Raw genomic sequence first — 21,777 nt, 5'->3', positions numbered from 1 at the left:
ATTACGTACTATAAGGTGCTCCTTATGAGCAGAAGCTACTGCCCGCATCCTGCAGAGCTTTGGGGAGAGCAAGGCATCCCAGTCGATTTTTCAGCCCCTTGCAAGTTCTCTCGACGTCGTAGGCGCGTGGCGGACGGTCAGCGCAGTGCTACTTGTACCATCAAGCTCGAGTGTCAATACGTGCGATATGGCATGGAATTTGTGCACCAGTTCCCGCTTCGATGGGGCAGAGTTTACGTCGGCCAGACGGGCCAATGCCCATATGACAGGCTGCGTTATCTCTTTAAGTCGCTGAAACCGGACAGTGGCCCCCAATCTCCCCATACTTTGCAGGGAATGCTACGGGCACTATTCCGAATCTTTTGGGGAAGGGAAAGTCTTGGCTAGGTTAGGAAATTTTAGAAGCGGCATGCATGCGCAATTGTTAGTTTTCTGCCATTTTTATTAATTCTTCCAAAGGCGTTTATCTTGGCGTTTCTCTATTGTAATGCGGTTTGCGCAGCCGCACATTTGTGCTGGACCATGTCATTTCTTATAAACCCTGTTTGCCAGTTACCGCTCCTCTTGTCCACTTCTCTTCCAACGTCTCGTTGCAGTCGCGGTCCTTTTAACCCTACAATAATTAATTTTGTGCCCCTCTGCTTTTCTCTTTTATTCTCGCAGCACGGTACTGATGCCTGACATGTTCATTTCGAGGGCGCACCTTTACGATCTAGATAACAAATTTGAATACTGCAAGATCCTGCCGGCGAATTTTCTGAGGCCGCCACCCCAGCCACAAGAAAAAGATGTCTATTTCTTTAGCATGGTGAGAGCGCCGGTATTGTTCTTTTGATCTTTTACGCATCACCGCTGACCATAGTCTGTGCACCGGCTTTTTCAGGTTTTTCAGGCGACAGGCTTCATCACAAGTTCTTGTTGGGAACCTATACGAGTGAACTTCATGGCCGATAGTCATAACGCAAGCTTAAAATAACTTGAAAGATTTTTTCTTCTAACGCATGCAGGAATCTCACGATATACCAAAACACCCACTGAAATTTCTGCATATTTGTCTTGTTAGAGCGTTATTTTGTTACGTAGACAGCAGCTGGAGGTGCCAATAAAAAAGCAGTACGTGAAAAAAGGCGACGGAAAATTTAAAAAAACGATTAGAAGGATACTGCTTAGCACCTAAGCTCTCCTCAAACTATACACACTGCTTGTATATACATTTCTGCAGTTCCCTAAAAAACTAAAGACAAAAAAAAAATTCCCAGGGCGCTTGACTGCTTCCGATCATGAAGGCAAAAGAATTAGCCACCGCGGTGGCGCAGTGGTTATGGCTTTCGACTGCTGACCGGATAGACGCGAATTTTATTCCGACCACGGAAGTCAAATTTCGATGGAGGAGAAATTCTAGAGGCCCGTTCACTGGGCGATGTCATTGCATGTTAAAGAACCTGAGGTGGTCGAAAATTCTGGAACACTTCAGTGCGGCATCCCTCATAGCCTGATTAGCTTTCGGCGTTATACCTCCATAAACCAATAACGTGAAACCCACCGCAAGGGCTCAGTGGTAAAGGCGGTGGTCTATTGAGCCGCAGCAACCGGGTGTGAACCCTGCCGGGGCGGCCGCGTTTCGATGGAGGCGAAACGCAATAAGCGCCCTTGTGTTATCCATTGTTAGTGCGCGTTAAAGACCCCAGGTTGGTCGAAATTATTCTGGAGACCTCCACTACGGCAGGACTCTCTTCCTTTCTTCTTTCACTCCCTCCTTCATCTCTTCTTTTACGGCGCCGTTCGTGTGTCTACCCAGTTTTGTGACACTGTTAGTGCGTCGTTTCTTTTCGTCAAAACCAATTTTTTGTCATCGTCAGTGTCCAACCTCGATGCACGTTTCGCACTCAGAAAAGAATCGAAGACGCAGCACCGAAAGCTAATTTCACAAATTCTGAATCCACAATTGTCTGACTGAAACAGCCGACTCTCGGCTAGAGTAGATGTCGCGAGTGAGCCTCCACCCTAAGAGACATATGCTATATGCAACGAGAACTCGTATGACACCACTCGCAACGGATTACAACTAATTTTTGCGTTATAATTTTATTACGAAAATTGGTTTTTGTTGAAAAGAAATTGCGCAGTAACTGCCTCTAATCTCTGTAAACACCTCTACTGGGCCTTAAGAGAAGGAATAAAGAGTCTGGACCCGCCGCGGCGGCTAAGTGGTTAGTGCGTTCGGCTACTCAGAGGGAGCACCCGGGAACTCCCGCGTTTCAATGGAGGCGAAGCGCAAAAGGCGCCTGTGTGCTGTGCGATGTCAGTGCACGATAAAAATCCCCAGGCGCCCGAAGTTACTCTGGAGACCTCCGCTACTTTTTTCTTCCTTTCTTCTCTCCCTCCCTCGTTTATTCCTTCCTCTATGGCGCGGATCAGGTGTCCACCGAGATGAGACATACTGCGCCATTTCCTTTCCTAAAAAACAAACAAATTTTTAAATGTTTGCAAAGCATACAATTTAAGGTGCATATGTGGTTGGTTCAGGTCCCTATCATAAACTAGCTTGTAACTTTTACTGGCGCGTGTAGGCTATATTCAACGAGAATTGCCAGTTTTCGGGGGCCTGTGGGCTTCATGCGGCCGCTCGTTGACGTCGCCCTATTTTTGTTGCCATCGCTGCGATTTGCTGTATCATCTGCGAGTGTACACACACAAAACACTATTATAGTAAAACGCTAACATATGACACCGGCTTTTTTGCAATGGGCTAGTGAGGATATAATAAAAGGTAAATTTCACCAACGGTGCCTTCACGCTGTGGCATACGGCTGAGGCTTGTGTAAATGAGTAACAGATTCATATCACTAAATTAAAACGTTCACTTTATAGCTGGAGCCTCCAGCCTTATTCCGCAATCCCTGCATGACTGCTGGGGTTTCCACTCATTTAAATGGTTTCTCTTAATTTAGAGGTTGGTTACATTCTGTGCATTTCTCTAACACCTGACTGATGGTGTGAATATGGTATATAGTCGGCTAATCTTTCCAGAAGCCTGACTGATCATTTCGTTGATTGAAGCCTAAGAATGTACTGACTCTTTTAGCAAATACCTTGCAGGCACCGGGCAGTAAGAAATACTTTCTTACGAATTAACATAATATTAGCCTTCTTCCAGGCTACTCGCGCGCTCGAGGTCATAAGGCATTGCGCATATAAGCTGACTTGTCTTTCTAGCACAATCTCCCCACCATCCTTCAAGAGATTTACAGGTCCTTGATTCCGACCAGCTGCTCTTGAATTGTTCCTAAGGCTTTCTTCTTCTTTCGTTAATGACGGGATGTCTCAATGTTTTTGGGATGTCTCTTGCGCTACTGCCTCTCTCATTAGCGTTTTTATGGGTAGAACTCTTCGGCTAGTTTAACTATCAAATCCGTGTTGCTACTGACATTGCCTTTTTTTTCTTAGAACATACATCTGCTGTTTACTTATGCCTAGCCTCCTCTCCACCGCTTTTAGTATACTTCTGTCCTTTAGAGCGTGCTCGATGCTTTGCATCTTAAACTTCCTTATTTCGGCTACCTTGCGTTTATTTATTAATGTTGATAGCTCTGCCAGTTCTATTCTGCCAGGAGAGTTAGTTGCTTTTATGTTTTTTTTTTCGTTTTTTAATCAGTCCTTTTGCCTCCTCAGATAGCTTGCCCTGCGTGCTCTGCGTGCTCCACAACGATAGCTGTCAGGTTATTGTTCATTGCTTGCACATAATAGTCAGTAATAAACTCAGCTATTAAATTCCAAAGAGGAAAACTGGAAGACATAATCTCGCTGATGCTAATCACCGCCTGTTTACTGGAGGTACCCCCGAGGTCTTGATTGGGAACTGTTCGGAGTAAGTGTTAACGGAGAATACCTAAGTAATCTACGATTCGCTGATAACATTGCCTTGCTTAGTCACCCAGGAGATTAGCTGCAAATCATGACCAATAAGTTAGACAGGGAGAGAAGACCGGTTAGTCTAAAATTAACATCCAGAAAAACAAAGCAATGATCAACAGTCTAGCAAGAGAACAGCGGTTGGCAATTGGTAGCGAGGTGCTGGAAGTAGTAAGAGAATATGTCTACTTAGGGCAGGTAGTGACCGCTGATTCGTATTATGAGAGGGCAATAACTAGAAGAATAAGAATAGGGTGGAGCGCATTCGGCAGGTTCTCTCAGATCATGAATTGAATTTCACCAATATCCGTCAAGAGAAAAGTATAAAACAGAGTATTTTAATGTGGAGGCTACCGAAAAGAGATCAAGTTAAGTCGAGGACAAGGCAGCGAGCTATGGAAAGAAAATGATAAGCGTAACGTTAAAAGGTGAAGCAGACAGACTAGGCGAAGGAACAAATACGGGTTAAGGACATCCCAGTCAATGTCAAGAGGAAGAAATAAGGTTGGACAGGGCATGCAATGCAAGGGCAAGATAACCGCTGTTCCTTAAGGGTAACGGACTGAATTCCAAGAGACGGAAAGCGTAGCACAGCTAGGCAGAATGTTAAGTGGGCGGATGAGATTAAGACGATTGCCGAGATACGGTGGCCGCAGCTCGCAAAGGAGAGGTTATTTGCAGATACATGGGAGAAGCCTGTGGCCTGCAGTGAGCGTAGTCAAGCTGTTAATGATGATTAAAAGGCTTTGAGACATGATTTTCTGAATAACATCCACATTGTCCCATACGATCGAGCATACATGTTAGCAGCAGTATTCCGGAAAGCTTGAAAATGCTAAATTCATTACTACACGCTAATACGAGCGTGGTGATCTTACGGACTAATTTTAACCCAGTACCACCTGCCCGCCCTAACCGAGTATTAGCGCCCCTTGACCTTCTCATAGGCAAAAGCATTCGTTATGAGAATAAAGAATAACTGCGCATAAAGGACGGTACAAGAGATAAGAAGAACAACACGGGACAAAACGCACATCCCGTTCTGTTTGTACCGTTCATTTTGCGCAGTTATTCTTCGTTCTCGTAAGGTCGTACCAACTAGCAGTCGGTTAGACGCGTACCCCCGCTCACTCCCGGTCATAGCGTGGGCTGGTATATTCAATTATTAACCGTAACCTGTCACGTCAGTGGTGCATGCTAATCAATAGCCCAGTGTATGCTGCATCCGCGGCTACAGTCGGTTTTCTTCTTCATCGAGAATACCTGTTCTGTGATTTATGAGGGCTTTCCAAAATTAATTCTAGCAAGGAAAAACACGCGTACAGTTTGTCGCCCATTATTCCAGAGGCGGCTTTAAGGCGGGTGTAAACCAGTAAACCGTTTTATAAGCAAGCAGGTGAAATTGGCGTTTCCCAAGCATGATTGCTCTTTGATCAATGCCACACCAGTGTAGCAGCTCACATTTGAGGCTTCTTGCATGCTGCCATTCACTCCAATATTTTATGAGGTGGTCTTTCACGTTCGTGCCGCTGCTATCTGTCCAAGATTTCGACAAGACAACACAATTTTGTACAGGATACACGCGGTGCGTGTACTTTCGGGACAAAAGTGGTATACACCACGCGGCGGGAGCCGCAGCAACGAAAAACTGCGTTGCAACGCCATCTACAGGTGGAATCTGGGATTGAGACAACCAATGTGACCTTAATTAACAGCAGGCATGTCGCCTGGCTCGTTTCAATGTTTTGTTCTTTAGCTCACCAAAATACCGCAGTTTTCCGTTGCTCGGGCTCCCGCCTCTTGCAGTGTACCACTTTTGTCCCCGATATTACGTCGTGGCGAGAAAGGTTCTTGCTTCATGTTCTCTTTTCTTAAACGGTGATGCAAGGGCATCAAAGGGCATAAAAAATGCATCAAGGGCATCAAAAAAAAAAGGGGCTTGCTTCCATGTTGTTCGTGGAGACGGGGTCAGTCAAGCTGCCCTTGACGCAGTTTTTATCCCGTCACCCTCGCCACACCTCGTACATGCCGTGTACTTGTTGTGGGAAATAAAATGAAACTGAAACTGAAACACGGTCGACCTGATTCGGAGTAGAAAGCAGAACTTTCAATTATAGACAAGCGCATAGTGTTCTGCAGGATATGTAACACATTCTCCTGATAACACAACTGGTTTAAGTGATGCTTCAATGGTTGCCCTGGTTCTTCCCGTTCTTCTCAAGTCAAGTAATGATCACGGTAGGTAACCAATCTGTGTCGAGTGCATTTAAGAACGGTTTCAGTAAACGCTCCCTCTGCACAAAAAAGCATGAAAAAAAAGTTCAGTGAATCAATAAAACAAATATTTTTTTTTGGCATCAATGAGATGTTAGCGGCGCCGAGAGAAGACTTACATTAGTGGTCGAATGTGCGCCCACGCCCTCGTACAATGTTTCAGGCAATGTTAAGTATTATATAGTGGCAACAAAGAACAAAACGAAAAAATCGCATTTGAGAAAAATAAGTGATGCGCAGCAAACAGAATGGACCTGAGGATATAGGGACCGCCTCGGGAATAGCTCATTACCAGTAATAAAGGACAGCGTCCAAACAGTGCCGCTGAGTCAAGTGAGCTTAGTGCTTCAACGGAAACCGCTCGCTCGTTCTCTCTCTTGCTTACGTCGCGAATGATGCCATCGCGCTATTTTTTGCTGTTTATATCCAAATGCCACACAGTGACAGCCAAGGGAACTTGAAGCGCTTCCGCATATTGCCTGAAACTGTGTGACGCCCGCAAAGTTAGATCGCTGGTGTTCGAAGCAAGTCTCTGCTCTTGCAGACATCTGCAATAGAGCACATTGCGGACCTGGACAAGCTTCGGGATGCCGGAGTGAAAACTGCTTCTCTGTCCCTGTCCGTGGGGCTGTACGGCCGCTGGTACAACCTCAACATCGACACCCAGCAACGCGTAATAGACTACCACGTGGGCGACGTGTGCTTCCAGAAGAAACTGGACCATCAGCGAGCGAGCATTACTCAAGTGAGTACATGCCCACGTCAATGGAATGTCATCATCATCATCAGCATGACTATGACCAGTGGAGGGCAAATTCCTCTCCCATATCTCTAGATTTAACCTTGTCCTGTGTCAGATGTGGCTACCCTCTCCCCAAAAACTAGTTAATTTCAACCGCCCACCTAACTTTCTGTCGCCACCTGCTACACGTGTCTTCTCTTTCAATCCCGTCCGTAACTCTTAAGAACCATCGGTTGTTTTGCCTTCGCATTAGATGCCCTGCCGAAGCCTCTTTTATCCTGATTAGGGCTAGGGTGTCATTAACACATGTTTTTTCCCTCCCCCACTCTACTTTCTTCCGGTCTCATACTGTTACACCTCTCATTTTCCTTTCCATAGTTTGTGGCGTTGTCATTAAATTAAGTTGAATCCTTTCGGTTATCCTCCAACTTCCTACCCCACAGGTGAGTACCGGTAAGATAGACCTGTTATATGCTATTCTCTTGAGTGATATCGGTAAACTTCAATTTTTAGTAAGAGAGAACATGCTCAATGCTCTCATTCTCGTTATTTCGCTGTCGTTATTCGGATCTGTAGTGACTACCTGCTCTAAATAGACGTATTCTGTTACCCATTCGAACATCTGGGTTCTTGATGAAAAACTGTAGCGCTCGAGACGAGGACACAACGAAGACGACAACACATGCGCTAACTTTCAACTGAATCTTTATTGAATGCACAAACAGTTTTTAAATACTGCGCAAGCATAAAAATATCTTCCCACTAGCCTATACACCGCAAGTCACTTTTCACATTTTGTACAAGAGAGGCTACGGGAGCACAACAGGAATATAGAAAATAAAAAAGGTAATCTTTCAGAACACTGTGAGGAATGCAACCCAGATGCATGCATGCCGAAGTTCGATGAATGCCAGGTTATTAACAGAAGCAGGAAACAGCTAACACGGGAGATTGTTGAAGCAAAACGAATAAAAAACTTAGAAGATAAGTGTGTAAGCATCCCATCTGTATATTTATCAAAGAAGGAGATGATGTTTCTTGATGGCTTGTACAAAATGTGAAAAGTGACTTGCGGTGTGATAGGCTAGTGGGAAGATATTTTGATGCTTGCGCAGTATTTAAAAACTGTTTGTGCATTCAATAAACATTCAGTTGAAAGTTAGCGCATGTGTTGTCGTCTTCGTTGTGTCCTCGTCTCGAGCGCTACAGTTTTTCATCATGAGCAACCAACTCGCCCAAACATCCACCCTGATCTGGGTTCTAATCGCGAACAACTGTTGCCTTCCGAGACTTTTGAGCGCGACTTCGTTTTTCTGTATATTAATTTTTAGACACTCCGTTCTCCTTTTCTTCTCTAACCGAATAATTAGAATCCTCCCAGTTTCCGTTTTCCTGTCAAGTCGCGAATTGGCAAGCTAAACTGAAATTACCGTACCACCGCCAGTAGATGTGAATTGCTGCTTGCAACCCATAAAACATGCGCAAACTTTGAGAACAACACTGGACCTAGAGTGCTGCTTACGTGTTGCTTTCTGTGAATTAACCCCACTTTGATTACGTTTGTTTGTTTGTTTGTTTTGTTTGTTTGTTTATTGTGCTTAAGACAGTACACAAGTAGCGCCAAGTGGCAGAGGCAAAAGGCGATAGCAATGAACGCCTGACTGGGCCAATGTCCCCACAAAACATGCAGCACAAACAGCACACACATAGGAATGACTGCAAATAAAGCAAACTTGCGCATGAACAGAGGCAATCTGTCGATTACAGAGGAAATTAAAAAGAACAGGATGGAAGCGAGCACTAAGCAGTCAAATTATACAATTGTGTAAACTAAGCACAAAATAAGTTGACAGAATAAGTTGAATAATAAAATACAGAACCAATCAGTGGGCATAAACGCATGCAGTAGAAAATAATAAAATCACAGGATCAACATTGCATTATGATATGCTATTCGCAGTCAGCATCATTCACCCAATATCTAGATATGCTTACAACTTATCCAGAAAATAAATTTTCCTCTTTTTCCTGAAGGAAATCAGGAAAGAACAACAATTAATGATTGCGATTAAAGGCGGGAAAAGATTCAAACAGTTAGGAATTCGCCAGTTGAGCAGTTGCATACCATAATTCGTTCTAATGAAAGGTTTAACAAAGGAGTGGTGTCTGAACGTGTAATAAAGTAAATTCTTAGTGTAAGTAGAAAAGAAAAGTTCGCTATTTGCTTTCACCTCTAGATAGATAGCTTCGGAAAGCCCCTGGTAGTACAAGGCTTCAAGTTTCAATATACCATCTTTAACAAAAAACTCAGACACGTGTTCATAAGACGATAGGCCATGAATAAATCTTAAACCTTTCTTTTGCATCAGATATAATTTATTAAGGTTTGACTTTGAAGTTACTCCCCAAACAAGTAGACAGTAAGTCAACCGGGAATGAATTAAGGCGAAATATAGCTGCCGTTTTAGGTTCTTTGGAAGGTATGCTTAAATTCTGTTTAGCATCCCCAACATTTGAGCAATACTACTTTTTACTGAATTTACATGTTCGGACCAGTGAAGGTTTTCATGAAATTTGACCCCTAAGAATTTATACTCGTACACTCTCTCTAAAGTATGCAGGTTAAATTTGAATGTACACGCAAGATTGGTCCCCTTATTTTTAGGACCAAATAAAATATATTTTGTTTTTTTGACGTTTAATTTAAGTTGATTAGCCTGAAGCCTCTGAGACAGATTCCCAAGCCATATATTTGCGGTTACGCAGAGAGATGTTAAATCATCAGAAGAAAAGAAAACATTTGTATCATCCGCATAGAGAATAATATCTTGGGTTTTGGAAAGTGAGACTATGTCGTTTACATATAAGAGAAAAATTACAGGTCCAAGAATGGAGCCTTGCGGGACACCGAATTTCATCTCTCCGGTGTCTGATAAGATACTGTTTATTGTGACATATTGTTTACGATTTGTTAGATAACTGCGGATCAGTTTAAGCGGTCAGTTTAAATGTGAAACCACATTTGCGAACCAAAGCCACAGTAGCGAACCAAGATAAACAATTCTTTTTTACCGTGTTAGAGAACCCTCGGAGGCCACCCTACAAAATTTTCGGAGCACACGTAAGACAGCTCGCGTCCATTGATGGCAAAATCATTAGTGCCTCATCAAGAGCGTTCGACATCGAAGCTGGTTGCGCACAGAGAAATAAAATGAAGGCGCACCTCCAAACGCTTATTCCAGAAACCCTGACTCCTCAAAGGTCCTAGTGGAAACACTCGGACACCCGTTTCGAATACCTGTCACAATCTAGCCTCCACCCAAAGACATGTACACTAAATGCAACGAGGAATTGTTTGACACCACCCGCATCGGTGTACGACCAATGTTTGAGTCACAGTTATCGTGAGAAAATTTTTTTTGTATGAAGGGAAATGACGCAGTAGCTGTGAAGAGGGAGAGAGTCTGAAAACGCTTATATTCGAAGAAGCATATCTCGTCGGGTCACATCCCTGTCGTGAGGTAGCCTCAAACATGACTAGCAGATCTAACGGGAAATCGGAAGAAACCACCCGGAAACACTATACGACAAACTCTAGCGTCACTATTTTGGTGCGAATGTAGTCGGGAAAACTGGAGCCACATGGAGATCCGCCATTCACGCCATAGGAGCGTATGACGCTTCGGAGGGGGTGGCGGAGGGGAAGGTGGCTGCTTCTTCTATATGTTGCGCATGCCGTCATCGCACTCGTCGCCACTTCGCAGACTAGACGACGGCTGTTGCCTCTTTTTTGATTCTGTTGCATTTTTTGGGACCATCTTTCGGCTTCAGCGCCGGTCGCCGTCGCAGTTCCGTCTAACTATCCAAACTTATCCCAACTTATCCCAGACTGTTATCGAAATCGACATAAGCTAACTTATCCCAGACTATTATCGAAATCAAGCAGGAGCAGGTCTTGCTCCCTAACACCATGGCTGAAATAAATGAACGTTTAGCAAGTGTTGAGCAGCCAACCGCTTCACTGGCAACCGTACAGCTAGACATGAATGAAGCACAAGGAAACATTGACCGCCTTGAACAAGATTGCATAGTCCTCCGCTCTCGACTTGATCAAATGGAAGACCATTCTCGTCGCGATAATTTAATTTTTTTTGGAAGCAGTGACGACGAATCAGAAACACCCCAGCAGTCCGAAGAAAAACTTTTAGCTCTACTTTCTGAGGAACTTGAACTGCAGCTAACATCAGATGCGGTAGCGCGTGCTCATAGAATTGGTCGATACAATTCAAAAAGAAGCAGGCCGCTTATTGTTAAATTCACAACCCACAATACCAAAGAACTGGTATTTTCTAAGCGGTCCGGCCTTCAGGATAGCGATTTCAGCATGAGTGAGGACTTCTGCCCAGCTACTCGACAAGCTCGAAAGAAACTTCTTGAGTTCGCGAAATTGCTCAAAACTAAGTACAAGCTTCGTCACAATAAATTGCTTGCCAAATAAAAATGCTACTTTTATGACGCGCTTACCGACAACATACGCGAGATGCCACCCGCTAGCCGAACAGTTCATAACGAGGCCCCACCTACGATGGCAACACGTTCTGGCCGCACTTACTCGTCCAAAAGTTTGGAATGGGCGAAGGGAAGCGGATCAGTATCGAAAGTTTCCGTGCTGTGTACAAACATTCGCAGCCTTTACAATAAAAAGGACAATCTTAATGCGCTAATTAACGACTCTGAAGCAGACATAATTGTCCTAATCGAAACTTGACTCTCTGAGAAAATATCATCAAATGAACTGTTCGACTGCAACAAACGCTTGGTTACTTTTCGTTATGATCGAGCTGATAGAACGGGTGGCGGAGTCCTAATTGCTATGAATGAAAGTTTTCAGTGTTTTCCTATAACGGTTGATTGTGACTTAGAAACAGTTTGGGGCTGTATAACTGTTGCTTTCAAAAAATTTGTCATTGGTGTCAGTTACCGCCCTCCCAGTTGCAGCACGGCTTTTTGTGAAGGTATCCATGACTGTCTTAACCAAATGACTGTACAGTTTCCTGGCGCACCTATTTTTTTGCTTGCGGACTTTAACTTTCCAAGCATTGACTGGTCCAATTTTTGTGCTAGTTCTACTACCGCTGAAGCTTCTAACTTTATCATTGTTTGTTCTGACTTCAGTTTATCTCAGCTTGTTAATCTACCAACACGTGTAACACCATCGACATCTTTGATTGTTATAATACTTACATCAGCTCCTGACATCAGTACTGCGGTGCTACACGTACCAAGATTCAGCGACCATGATATATTACACTTCTCGTTTTCAGTTCCATCTACGCGAGCAAAGCAACAAAAAGTGTATCCGAGATTACAACAAAGCCAACATTGACGCTATTAACATGGAGCTCTCCTCATTTCTCGATGATGTTTTGCTAATCTACGCGAGGCTTTCGGTTTCTGAACTTTGGTCATCTTTTAAAAGTAAACTTCTCCATCTTAGTGACAAGTATATTCGACTAAGAACGATCCATCACTCATCCAGTGCCCCCTGGTATAACACCTATCTAAAACACTCATCCAATAAGAAAAAAAGGCCATTTCGCCAAGCAAAAATTAGATGTAGTCCTAACCAATGGCCAGTATACAATCAGGAAGCACAAAACTACATAAACGCTCGGAAAACAGCTAAATTCAATTTCTGTAACACCACACTTCCTTCCTTAATAAGTACAAATCCGAAACAATTTTGGAACATTGTAAAAAGCTCCAACGATCGAACAACCACCCTGGTTGACGAATATGGCAAACAGGCCCCTGAAAATTTATGTGCTGCCTTATTGAATAACACATTTTCCCTCTCGTTCACTAGTCCCTCAGCCACTCAATGCCCGCTTTTCCCTCATGCTCATTTTTCTCCAATGGACCCCATTGTTTTTTATCCCGCCGGAATCAGAACCATCATTAGTCAACTGAAACGATCATCGTCTTGTGGTGTCGATGGAATCACATCAAAACTGCTTCAGAACACTACTGAATACTGCTCTATTTTATTAAGCTTTATTTTTGCCAAATCACTTTACGAGAGCTGTCTACCCAAAGACTGTAAAACAGGGAAAGTTGTTCCTATTTACAAATCTGGCCACTCACACAAACCGTCTAACTATCGCCCCATTTCGTTGACATGCAGAGTACTTGAGCACATAATCTTCCCCAACCTCGTCAACTTTCTCGAATGAAACCAGTTTTTTCATCCCTCCCAGCATGGATCCGCAAATTTTGCTCATGCGAAACACAGTTACTTATGTTCACCAATGATCTACATTCATTTTTAGACTCGGGGTTCATTACTGATTGTGCGTTCCTAGATTTTTCCAAGGCCTTTGATAAGATTAATCATCATCAACTACATAATCGCATTTCTTTCAAACCGCACCCAGTATGTCACAGCTAACGAGACTGACTCCCTTCAGGTACCCGTCCAATCAGGAGTGCCTCAGGGATCTGTCCTGGCTCCATTGCTTTTTCTTATTTATATTAATGACTTACCCAACTGTGTTTCTAGCTCTATTTGTCTTTTCACTGATGACTGTGTAATTTACCGTAAAATAACTAATCCTTCTGATATGACTTTACTCCAGACTGGCTTAAATAATATCGCTTCTTGGTGCTCCCTTTGGCAGGTGGAACTGAATGCTGCAAAATGCAAAACAATGCAAAACAATAATGATTCTCCACTCGACTCCCTTTCAACTTATAAATACCTTGGAGTACACATTGCGAATAACCTTTCCTGGAAATTTCATATTAACTACATTAAAGCCAATCGCATGCTTGGGTATCTGAAACGTAACTTTTCACTAGCTCCGTCTTCACTTAAAAAACAGCTATATACTCCCTATGTCCGGCTCAATCACGAGTACGCTTCATCCATATGGGACCCTGGCCATGTATCACTGAATAAAACCTTGGAGAGCGTACAAAATCGCTCTGCTCGTTTTATTGCCAATAATTACCACCGCACAGCAAGCGTCACTAACATGAAACTAAGTCCAAATTTGCCCCCTCTCACTGTCCGTCGTAAGATTTCTTGTATATACCTCTTCCATAAAATTTGTCATCATAACCATCAACTCAGAACGCGCCTGATCACAGATGCTGCTCATGTTTCTGCCCGTGTCGATCACTGCTACAAAGTCGCCATACCTCGCCACAACGCCATAACATATGCACATTCATTTCTACCAAAAACATCCCGTGACTGGAACCATCTGAAGAGATGAGGCTTGGGCATGTTGGTATAACATACTTAAAAGTATGTCAAGCGCTTGTCTGTGTCTCCTCGCTTGTTCCGTCTTCTCTTGTGCGCTATTTATTTCTTTTAAGTATGGAACCATCTACCTGCTGACCTGGTCGCTATCACCGACAACCACCGCTTTCGTACTTCCCTTACTAACATATTTTGAAGTCCTTTTTTATTCTTTTTAAAACTTGCACTTGGCGCCTATCATGTTCTGTATGACTGTTCCTTCATTTTTTTTAATACGTTGATGCTGTACTCTGCAGCATTCTGTTCAGCCAAAGTGTTGCGTATCTGTAGCCTACCCGTGTGCTTTGAATACGTGCCGTTTTTGTTCTTTTTTCGTCGTTCTTCGTGCTGCCTTTATTTTCTTTTTATTATTATGTTTCCTTTTCTTAACCATATTGCATAGTGTCCTTTGTATTTCTGCCCCTCCCCTCTACAATGCTTTTGTAAGCCCTGAGGGTAAAATAAATAAATAATGAAAACATCACGCCGTTCACCTCGCCTGACACGGCTCTGCTCATGCAGTCTTCACTCTCCATCCGTTGTCCATGTCTTTTATCAGTTCAAATGCTCGAAGCTGCTGTTCTCTATATGAAGTACTCGATAGTCGCTTGTCGATTTCGAGGTTGTATTCACAGTGTTGAGTCGCGGGCAACGTGCTCCATCCTTCAGCGGCCAAAGTCTTGTGACGCGTAATGTTGCAAAAACAAATGTCTTTTACAGTTATGCAATGAAATGCCTATGTTGCCCTCCAGTCTAAATATAGAAAGGCTACCCATTTTCAAAAAATGATAATAGCTGGAACGCCTAAGCGTGGTTTATATGAAATGTTAGTGACTTTACGTGGGACAACTGATGCAGTAAAATAAGGGCCAGTGCGTCTGTACGTCAATCGGTTCATCAACTTGGTAAGTGTTTGATGCTTGCTCTGCGTATCACTTAGCCTGCCGACTACCGTCGAGGCCGACTTGCTCGCCCTGACGGTTGCTGAAATTTCGTATTTGCGCTTCACTGAGTAGCCGGGCACGAGTTTCAACAGTTTTCATGCGAACACGGCCAAGATAGCTAATCGCGGATTTGATAACTCGTTCGAAATTTCTCGCATTTAGTACTTTTCAGGCATATCTGGCGTATTCTCTGCGTCCCAATGTGGACATCGTCTTCACATGATATCACTTATTTTACAGTAATAGTTATTCTTTGCTAAAAAGTGAAGTTCTCCCCGGATCAATGTATATGTGATGACAGCGTTCTTCCAGAACGAAAAACATGCAGTGAGGTCTACTTCAACGGCATCGGTCTGCCGCAGAGGGCGTTTAAGAGCTGGCTACCTGTCACAAAATTCGGCGCATTTTTAAAACAAAGGAACAAAATTTGCGCCGTACGGACGCGTCTCTTCGGCGCGGTAGTAAAACAGGGGGAAAGGGAACCGCCGCTGCGCGACTAGCCTGCTGTGCGTTGCTGCCCCCTCCACCACCGCTTACCGACACGGCGTGCGGGGAGAGAATGAGTCATCCACGCCGAAGATTTCTCTCGAACGTCCGAGTCTGTTCTACTGCTAGCCGGGGGAAAAGGGCGCAGCCTTGCGTGCGCTAAGGCATGTCCCCCTCCTCTGCACTCGGACGTCGGCGACGGCGCGAAGCCAGAACTAGCCCGAGAAGCGGCCCCGACCTCTGACCAATGGGGACGCGCGGCCGGCGTGAAAAAGGAAGGGAGACTGCTAGGCCGGGCCGACCATACGGGTATGTGCGCGCCTACTCTGGCGCGTAGAACAAACAGACGCTGACCAAGCCTATATCAGAAGGGCGTTGGCCGCTATCAGATTAGTCCAAGCCACCGTTAAGCTTCGGAGAAGCGCGCCCGCTTAACTCCCGGGACCACACCACTCGACCAGCAACAGACTGACGAGGCAACGTTTGCCAATGTGCGGAACGGCATCGTCGTGGACCTTTTGTCATAGAGAAAGATATTGGTAAAGAGCGGACACTCCCATAGGGCCCAGCGGCCCATTTGACTGCAGCGCACCAAGCGGGCGGAGTCTCATAACATCCGGTTTCGGTTTCAACGCGCGCAGTTTGAATGGCTGCATGCGCTGCGCCTCGCTGCCTGGGACGACTTCCGGTTCCGGTTTCAGGGGCGCGCGGTTTGAATGTTAGCATACGCCGCGCCCCGCTGCGCCGTTGGCAGCGTATAATTAAATAGATTTCGAGTGCTTTTGACCAGCCATGAACGCAGCTGCATCACAGCCTTTGCCAAATATTAGCACTCCACAAAAGACACCAGGTTTTGAGTGAAATGAGAACATTTATTTTGTGCAACACAAACAAAGCCGTGGGATGCGGATGATGGTTCCTGGCCTCCTGCTCAAGGTGATCCTGTTGCGGCGCCACGGCACACAGCAGGTGTTGCCTACGGGTGGCATCACCTGAAAAATTCGCAAGTATGGTCATTCTCAGTCACCTTATATTGTAACTCTGTAAACAGTGAAAAGGTGCGAAAGCGGCGAGGGAACGAAATTACGAGCGGAGTAAACATGTTTTTGCGAAACTCGCATGCTGAACGTCGTTGCGCAAAGTACAATACACATACCGTACTACACGGCAGATACCAATCAGCTTTTTGCAAGCATTTCTACATTCCCCGACGTTATTGTCTACCTTCTAAAACCTAGGTGGACCGCAGAGTACGCGGTTTGTTCGAGAATATTTCGTAAAAAGACGGCCACAACACGGACTACGAACCAGAAGTACACAATGTGTTAGGAGCACTGAGAAATACACGGGTGCAACGTATGTTTTAAGAAGCATAGAAAAATTAAACTATCGGCGCAACAGTTCTTGGTTTTCAAGCTCTTAAGAGCTTAGAAAGCCCGACGCGTTGCCTTTTTTTGCCGGTTTTCAAAAGCGCATCCCTGTGTTGTCAATGCACGGGCGAAATGTGCGTTTCCACGAGCGCAGATAACGGACTCTTTCACACGTACTACATACATACATACGTACTACAAGAGTAAGGTTTTTGAGCTTTTCGTGCGTCATCTTTTTTTTCCACCAGTCTTGAAAACTACGGTCCCGTACTTGCTGCGCGGGAACGGTCGTCTTCGCCGTTCGCCCACTTTCAAAAAAGTACATTTTAACCTTACACCGACAAATGTCACCCATAAGAAGTTACATATTGTCGGGGGCCATACAAAAACGTGACATCCCGAGAAAGCGCGAAACCAAGCAAAACTAACCGCTAGGCACAGCGCGTCGGGCCACAGGCCGTGGGCAGGTTTTTTTTTTTGTTTCTACGCACCGACCGGCGAGGCTGCATCATGCAGCATCATTCCTCCCGCCGCTCCCGCCACGGCGTAGCATGACACAGCGTGCGCGCGCCCTTCACAACTGCGCCGGCGTACTAAGCTAGAGTGCTCGAAATGCAGCGTAATTTTGCATAAAGTGCTTGAAATGTAGCGTACTTTTGCAAAAACAAAACATTCCTTCCTTGACGTTGTCTCAAACTGCAAGAATGCCGTGAACAACAGCCGGCTGGCCACAGAGCGAGCGCGCCGCTTCACGAACTGCAGACAGGCAACGGCGGCCGGCGCGGCCGCCTAAATTGCATGCAATACAGCGTACTTCCACAAATAAACATTTCTCACCTTGCCGCCGTCATAAACAGGAGGAGTTCTGCGTCAAAGGGCAAGAGAGACGAAAAAAATTGCGGTCTGCCCGCACGAGCAAATACGCCGCACGCTTTCACGCGCACAAAACAGCCCCCACGAAGCTCCGTTGTCTGCCACTCGGATGGGTCTGAGCCGCCGCGCCGGCTACCCGCCCGCGCGCGCGCGCGCGCGCGCGTTTAGAGACTGGTGGCGCCATCCTGGAGTTGGAAGATTATCTAGTGGAGGAGGAGGATTTCGCGTCATTTCCTGGGGCCAGATTTCGCCGAGTGTCCGCTCTTTACCAATATCTTTCTCTATGCTTTTGTCGTCGGACGGTCGCAGTGCTCGGTGAACAAATTGTGTTTTGTTTGTTTGCCTCTGTCTTGAAATCGATAAATGTGTGACGTGAATTTTCATGAAGGGCACTTTCAGAGACTAATACTTGCAGTGATGGGCCCTTTTGACATCTGAGTCCTTCAAGAGAATGCTGTGTTACAGAAACTCGATTTGTCTCCTACCACTATGTGGGCCGTGAAATTCCCATGCATGCCTCAGGATATCTTCCAACCTTCTGCAGGGGCTCTTAAGTTGTAACTAGGCAGCTCCACCGAAGTAGTTCGGCGTAGATGGCAGGACTTTGAAGCTACACTGCTAAAAAAAACAGGGTCAGAACATCGAAACCTATTCGCCGTAAATGAAAGAGTGGTGTACTCCGTTTCATGCATCAGTTGGAAAGGTTTGAGAGGTGCAGAAGTAGTCCGGATGGAAAAAAAAGAACTTGGAGTGCACAGCACTCTACTGCATTGGATAAATGCGAAATGTTTGAACGTCAGCAACTTTTTTCCCCAAGTTATTGTTTTCACGTTACACTTATTACGTGACTCTTGGATGATGTCAGGAACTTTCTTGTGCAAGTCATCGTTATTAGTACACACCCCCAGTTAACTTTTCTATCATACACACGACAACCCACTTCCCGCCCCTCTCACGCGCGTGAACCAACGCCGCTTCGTGGCAGATGCGTTGTGTGCCGACCTCATGCAGAGAGTTTGGATTCGAACCCAAATACCGACAAATCTTTTTTTCGAATGAGGTCAAGTGATAATTGCCGCTACTTTTGGACACATTTTATAGATAAATTTTGCGGATAACTTCTACGGACAACATTCGGTGACAAGTTTCTCATTGCGTGAGACATATAATGATTTCGCATTACATTTCGCATTCATCCTCGCTTGTTTTCAGGCAGAGTGGTTAAGCGACATCTATGTCGTCAGCTATACGAGCGTACTTAAGCAAGCTGTGGAGAAATGTGTCATGCAGTAAGCCTGCAAGCAAGGCAATAGCCTGAAGACGAAAGCTCTAGCTTTGACAGCGCTGCATCTGATGTATAAGCTAAGTTTAGTGTTCGAAGAAATTGCACAAAAACAAAATTTCGGCTGAAGAAAGTTTGAAAAATAATCAGACTTTGAAATCTGCTTGCCTTCATGGGCAAAAAAAATACTAAATGTGTATACAAATTCAACACCTGCTCTAAGGAATTCAAGTGTCAAATCGGTGAAAAATTATTTATTTCTTGACGAAGCATATGCAAAGCTTCTGAAATGTAAAACAACCGACTATGCCTGCACAGGCTCACAATGAAGATTATCAACTTGTGCTTCTCTAAGCTTCTGTCGGCATGTGTTTCGATGTGTGCCGTTGGTGTCGCATGTGAACAGCTTTTTACCAGCGGACTTCTTAGCAGTGTGCCTGCATAAGTGAGGACCTCGCAGGGCCTCGCTCGGAAGAAGTTTACGGCCTCCGATAGCTGTGATGAGTACACAAACAAAAAAAAGTCAGTGGCTTTGAGTAATTAGCCCAAATGCGGGTATGTGCGCAAGCATGATGTGTTTTGATGCTGGGCTGCTCATCAAGGTTAAGGTGCATTCTTTCATGCAAAAGTGAAAGGAGGAGTCTGGGGACATATGTGTATAAAGGAGTCTAGGAGACATATGCCTCCCCATTGCAATGAACCCCACCATGAATGGCGTGCTTTGATATCGTACACAAATGTTTCGGCGATGGCAAAAAGGAAAACAGAAAAAGGAGTTATTTCTGCTTTTTTGATTAAAAAGGCGTGGTGCGTGTGCATCCTGGCCCGGCTAAATGTCTACAAAAGATTGATCATTTGAACGCACTGGATTGTTGCGTTCTGATAACCGCTCGGCTTCTTGGTCACTTCTATTCTCATGATGGCTTTTTCATTTCGCCATCTTGATCTGATGTGCCCACACTGACCACATCTTGGCATAATAATTGTTGTCCTTTGAAGTCAAGAGTTTGACGGAAGCCCATCTGGTCGGGATGGGACATGACGAAAAATGAAAGGCACCGACCATCTTTCTTTTTGGTCGGATTCCTTTCATTTTTCGTAATTGTTTTCCTTCCTTGCCATGCTGGCGGCCGGCGGGTCGTTTCTCTTTTACTTTACACAGCCTTTAGACTCGGAAGCTTTTATTTAAAAAAAAAATTTCGCACCCATGTTCGCCGCATATAATGTTTGTTACATTTATGTTTTTGTACCTTCAAGCTTCTGTTCGAACTTTCGCGTGGACTCGTCTTCCCTCGAGTTCTAGATCACCCTCTAATATTATATTTCTTTTCTGTTATCATTTACACGCTGTCGTTATTCACTAACCTGTTTTACGTGGCTACTCTAATCTACCGTCCTTATTTGCTTTTTTTTTGGTGTCACCGGTTTGGGTTGCTGACCTCTTGAGCTATGGTTGCCTCCGCTTCGGCTTTCCTGTCTGGGCTAGGCTATTCGCACGGGTCACAGTTTATTCTTGTCCTTTTGTTGACCGCTTTATGGAGGACTTCGAGCTTTTGGAAGATAGTGTTTTCTTTTTGCAAGCAGCGCCATTTGGGTGCCACCAGCAGCTTTTTGGGACGTGCCACGTTGCTTACGACCATGTAAGAAGCATGGCGGTCTGAGCCTTGCTTCAATATTTGCTGGAGATTTCTATTAAGACGTCCACAGCGAGTCGATGTCGAGCATGTCCCAACGCCCAGTAGCGAAACCTGAACATATGTTCTAAATTTTTGAGCACCTGCTCCTCGTTTTACTCGCTTTTGTTTATGTTATTACCTTCATTTCGCTCGACGGTGTTATTGTCACGGACAGTTTCATATAAAACAAAGTGTATGAAAAAACTACCGAGACAAAATATGAGTTGCAAAAGTTGTAGTAGCTATAGCTGCAGTGAAATGCAAACGCTTTTCACAGTGACTAAGCACATAAGTAGCGCAAAAGGTCAATAGAAAATTCCTTTGTTTATGTGGAAGCGAAATGATTAAAGGAAGCTTATTTCAATATGAATTAGGAGATAAATTAAAGAATGGCATCCAGCCTGTACGTGGGCGAATTCACAGATCTTTTGCTCTTAACTCTTCGGAAATGCATGTGCATCGCTGTTTTCTGAAATGCATAGGAGTAATTTCAGTCTTTTACGATTCCGTTTGGTACTAAACTGGAGATTCAACAGTTTCTTATGGCGAATCAAGTTTCAAGCCTCTAGCCTCTAACAAAAAGAGCGGTAATATTTCTCGACTCGTCTGTATTTAGTGAATCAAGAGCTTAGTAATACGTTTAACTATATTATTACTCCCTGAACAACGTGGTGAGGGCGGGGATGCTCTGTTGCCACGCAGCATCCTTCCAACGCCGGCTGATAAGTCTACAATTAAAAAAATTACGCGAGAAACTGACCACATGTAACAAGTGAAGGCGGGCTAGTTGGTGGTTGACAATGGAGTGCATATTGCAACCGCGCAAAACGACGAGGGACGAAGAGAGGAAAGCACAGGACAAGACGCGGAACTTCAACTAAAGTTTACTACGGGAAAACCACATTTATACAGGAA

General features: G+C 44.6%; 1 protein-coding gene across 1 annotated transcript in view; it reads left to right on the top strand.

Moving 5' to 3' along the window:
- LOC149337756 (uncharacterized) overlaps window positions 1–21,777 on the top strand; it is a 102,539-nt gene that overhangs the window by 77,121 nt on the left and 3,641 nt on the right. The window contains exons 10-11 of the mRNA XM_089554510.1: window positions 664–808; window positions 6,731–6,931. Of these exons, the coding sequence (XP_089410636.1) occupies window positions 664–808; window positions 6,731–6,931 (346 nt within the window). The remainder of the gene's footprint in view (window positions 1–663; window positions 809–6,730; window positions 6,932–21,777) is intronic.

Source organism: Amblyomma mixtum, chromosome 7 (assembly GCF_055824585.1).
Source record: "Amblyomma mixtum isolate Tamu chromosome 7, ASM5582458v1, whole genome shotgun sequence".
Lineage (NCBI taxonomy): Eukaryota > Metazoa > Arthropoda > Arachnida > Ixodida > Ixodidae > Amblyomma > Amblyomma mixtum.
Note: the sequence above shows the minus strand (reverse complement) of the source record. Positions and strands in the feature narration are given on the sequence as shown.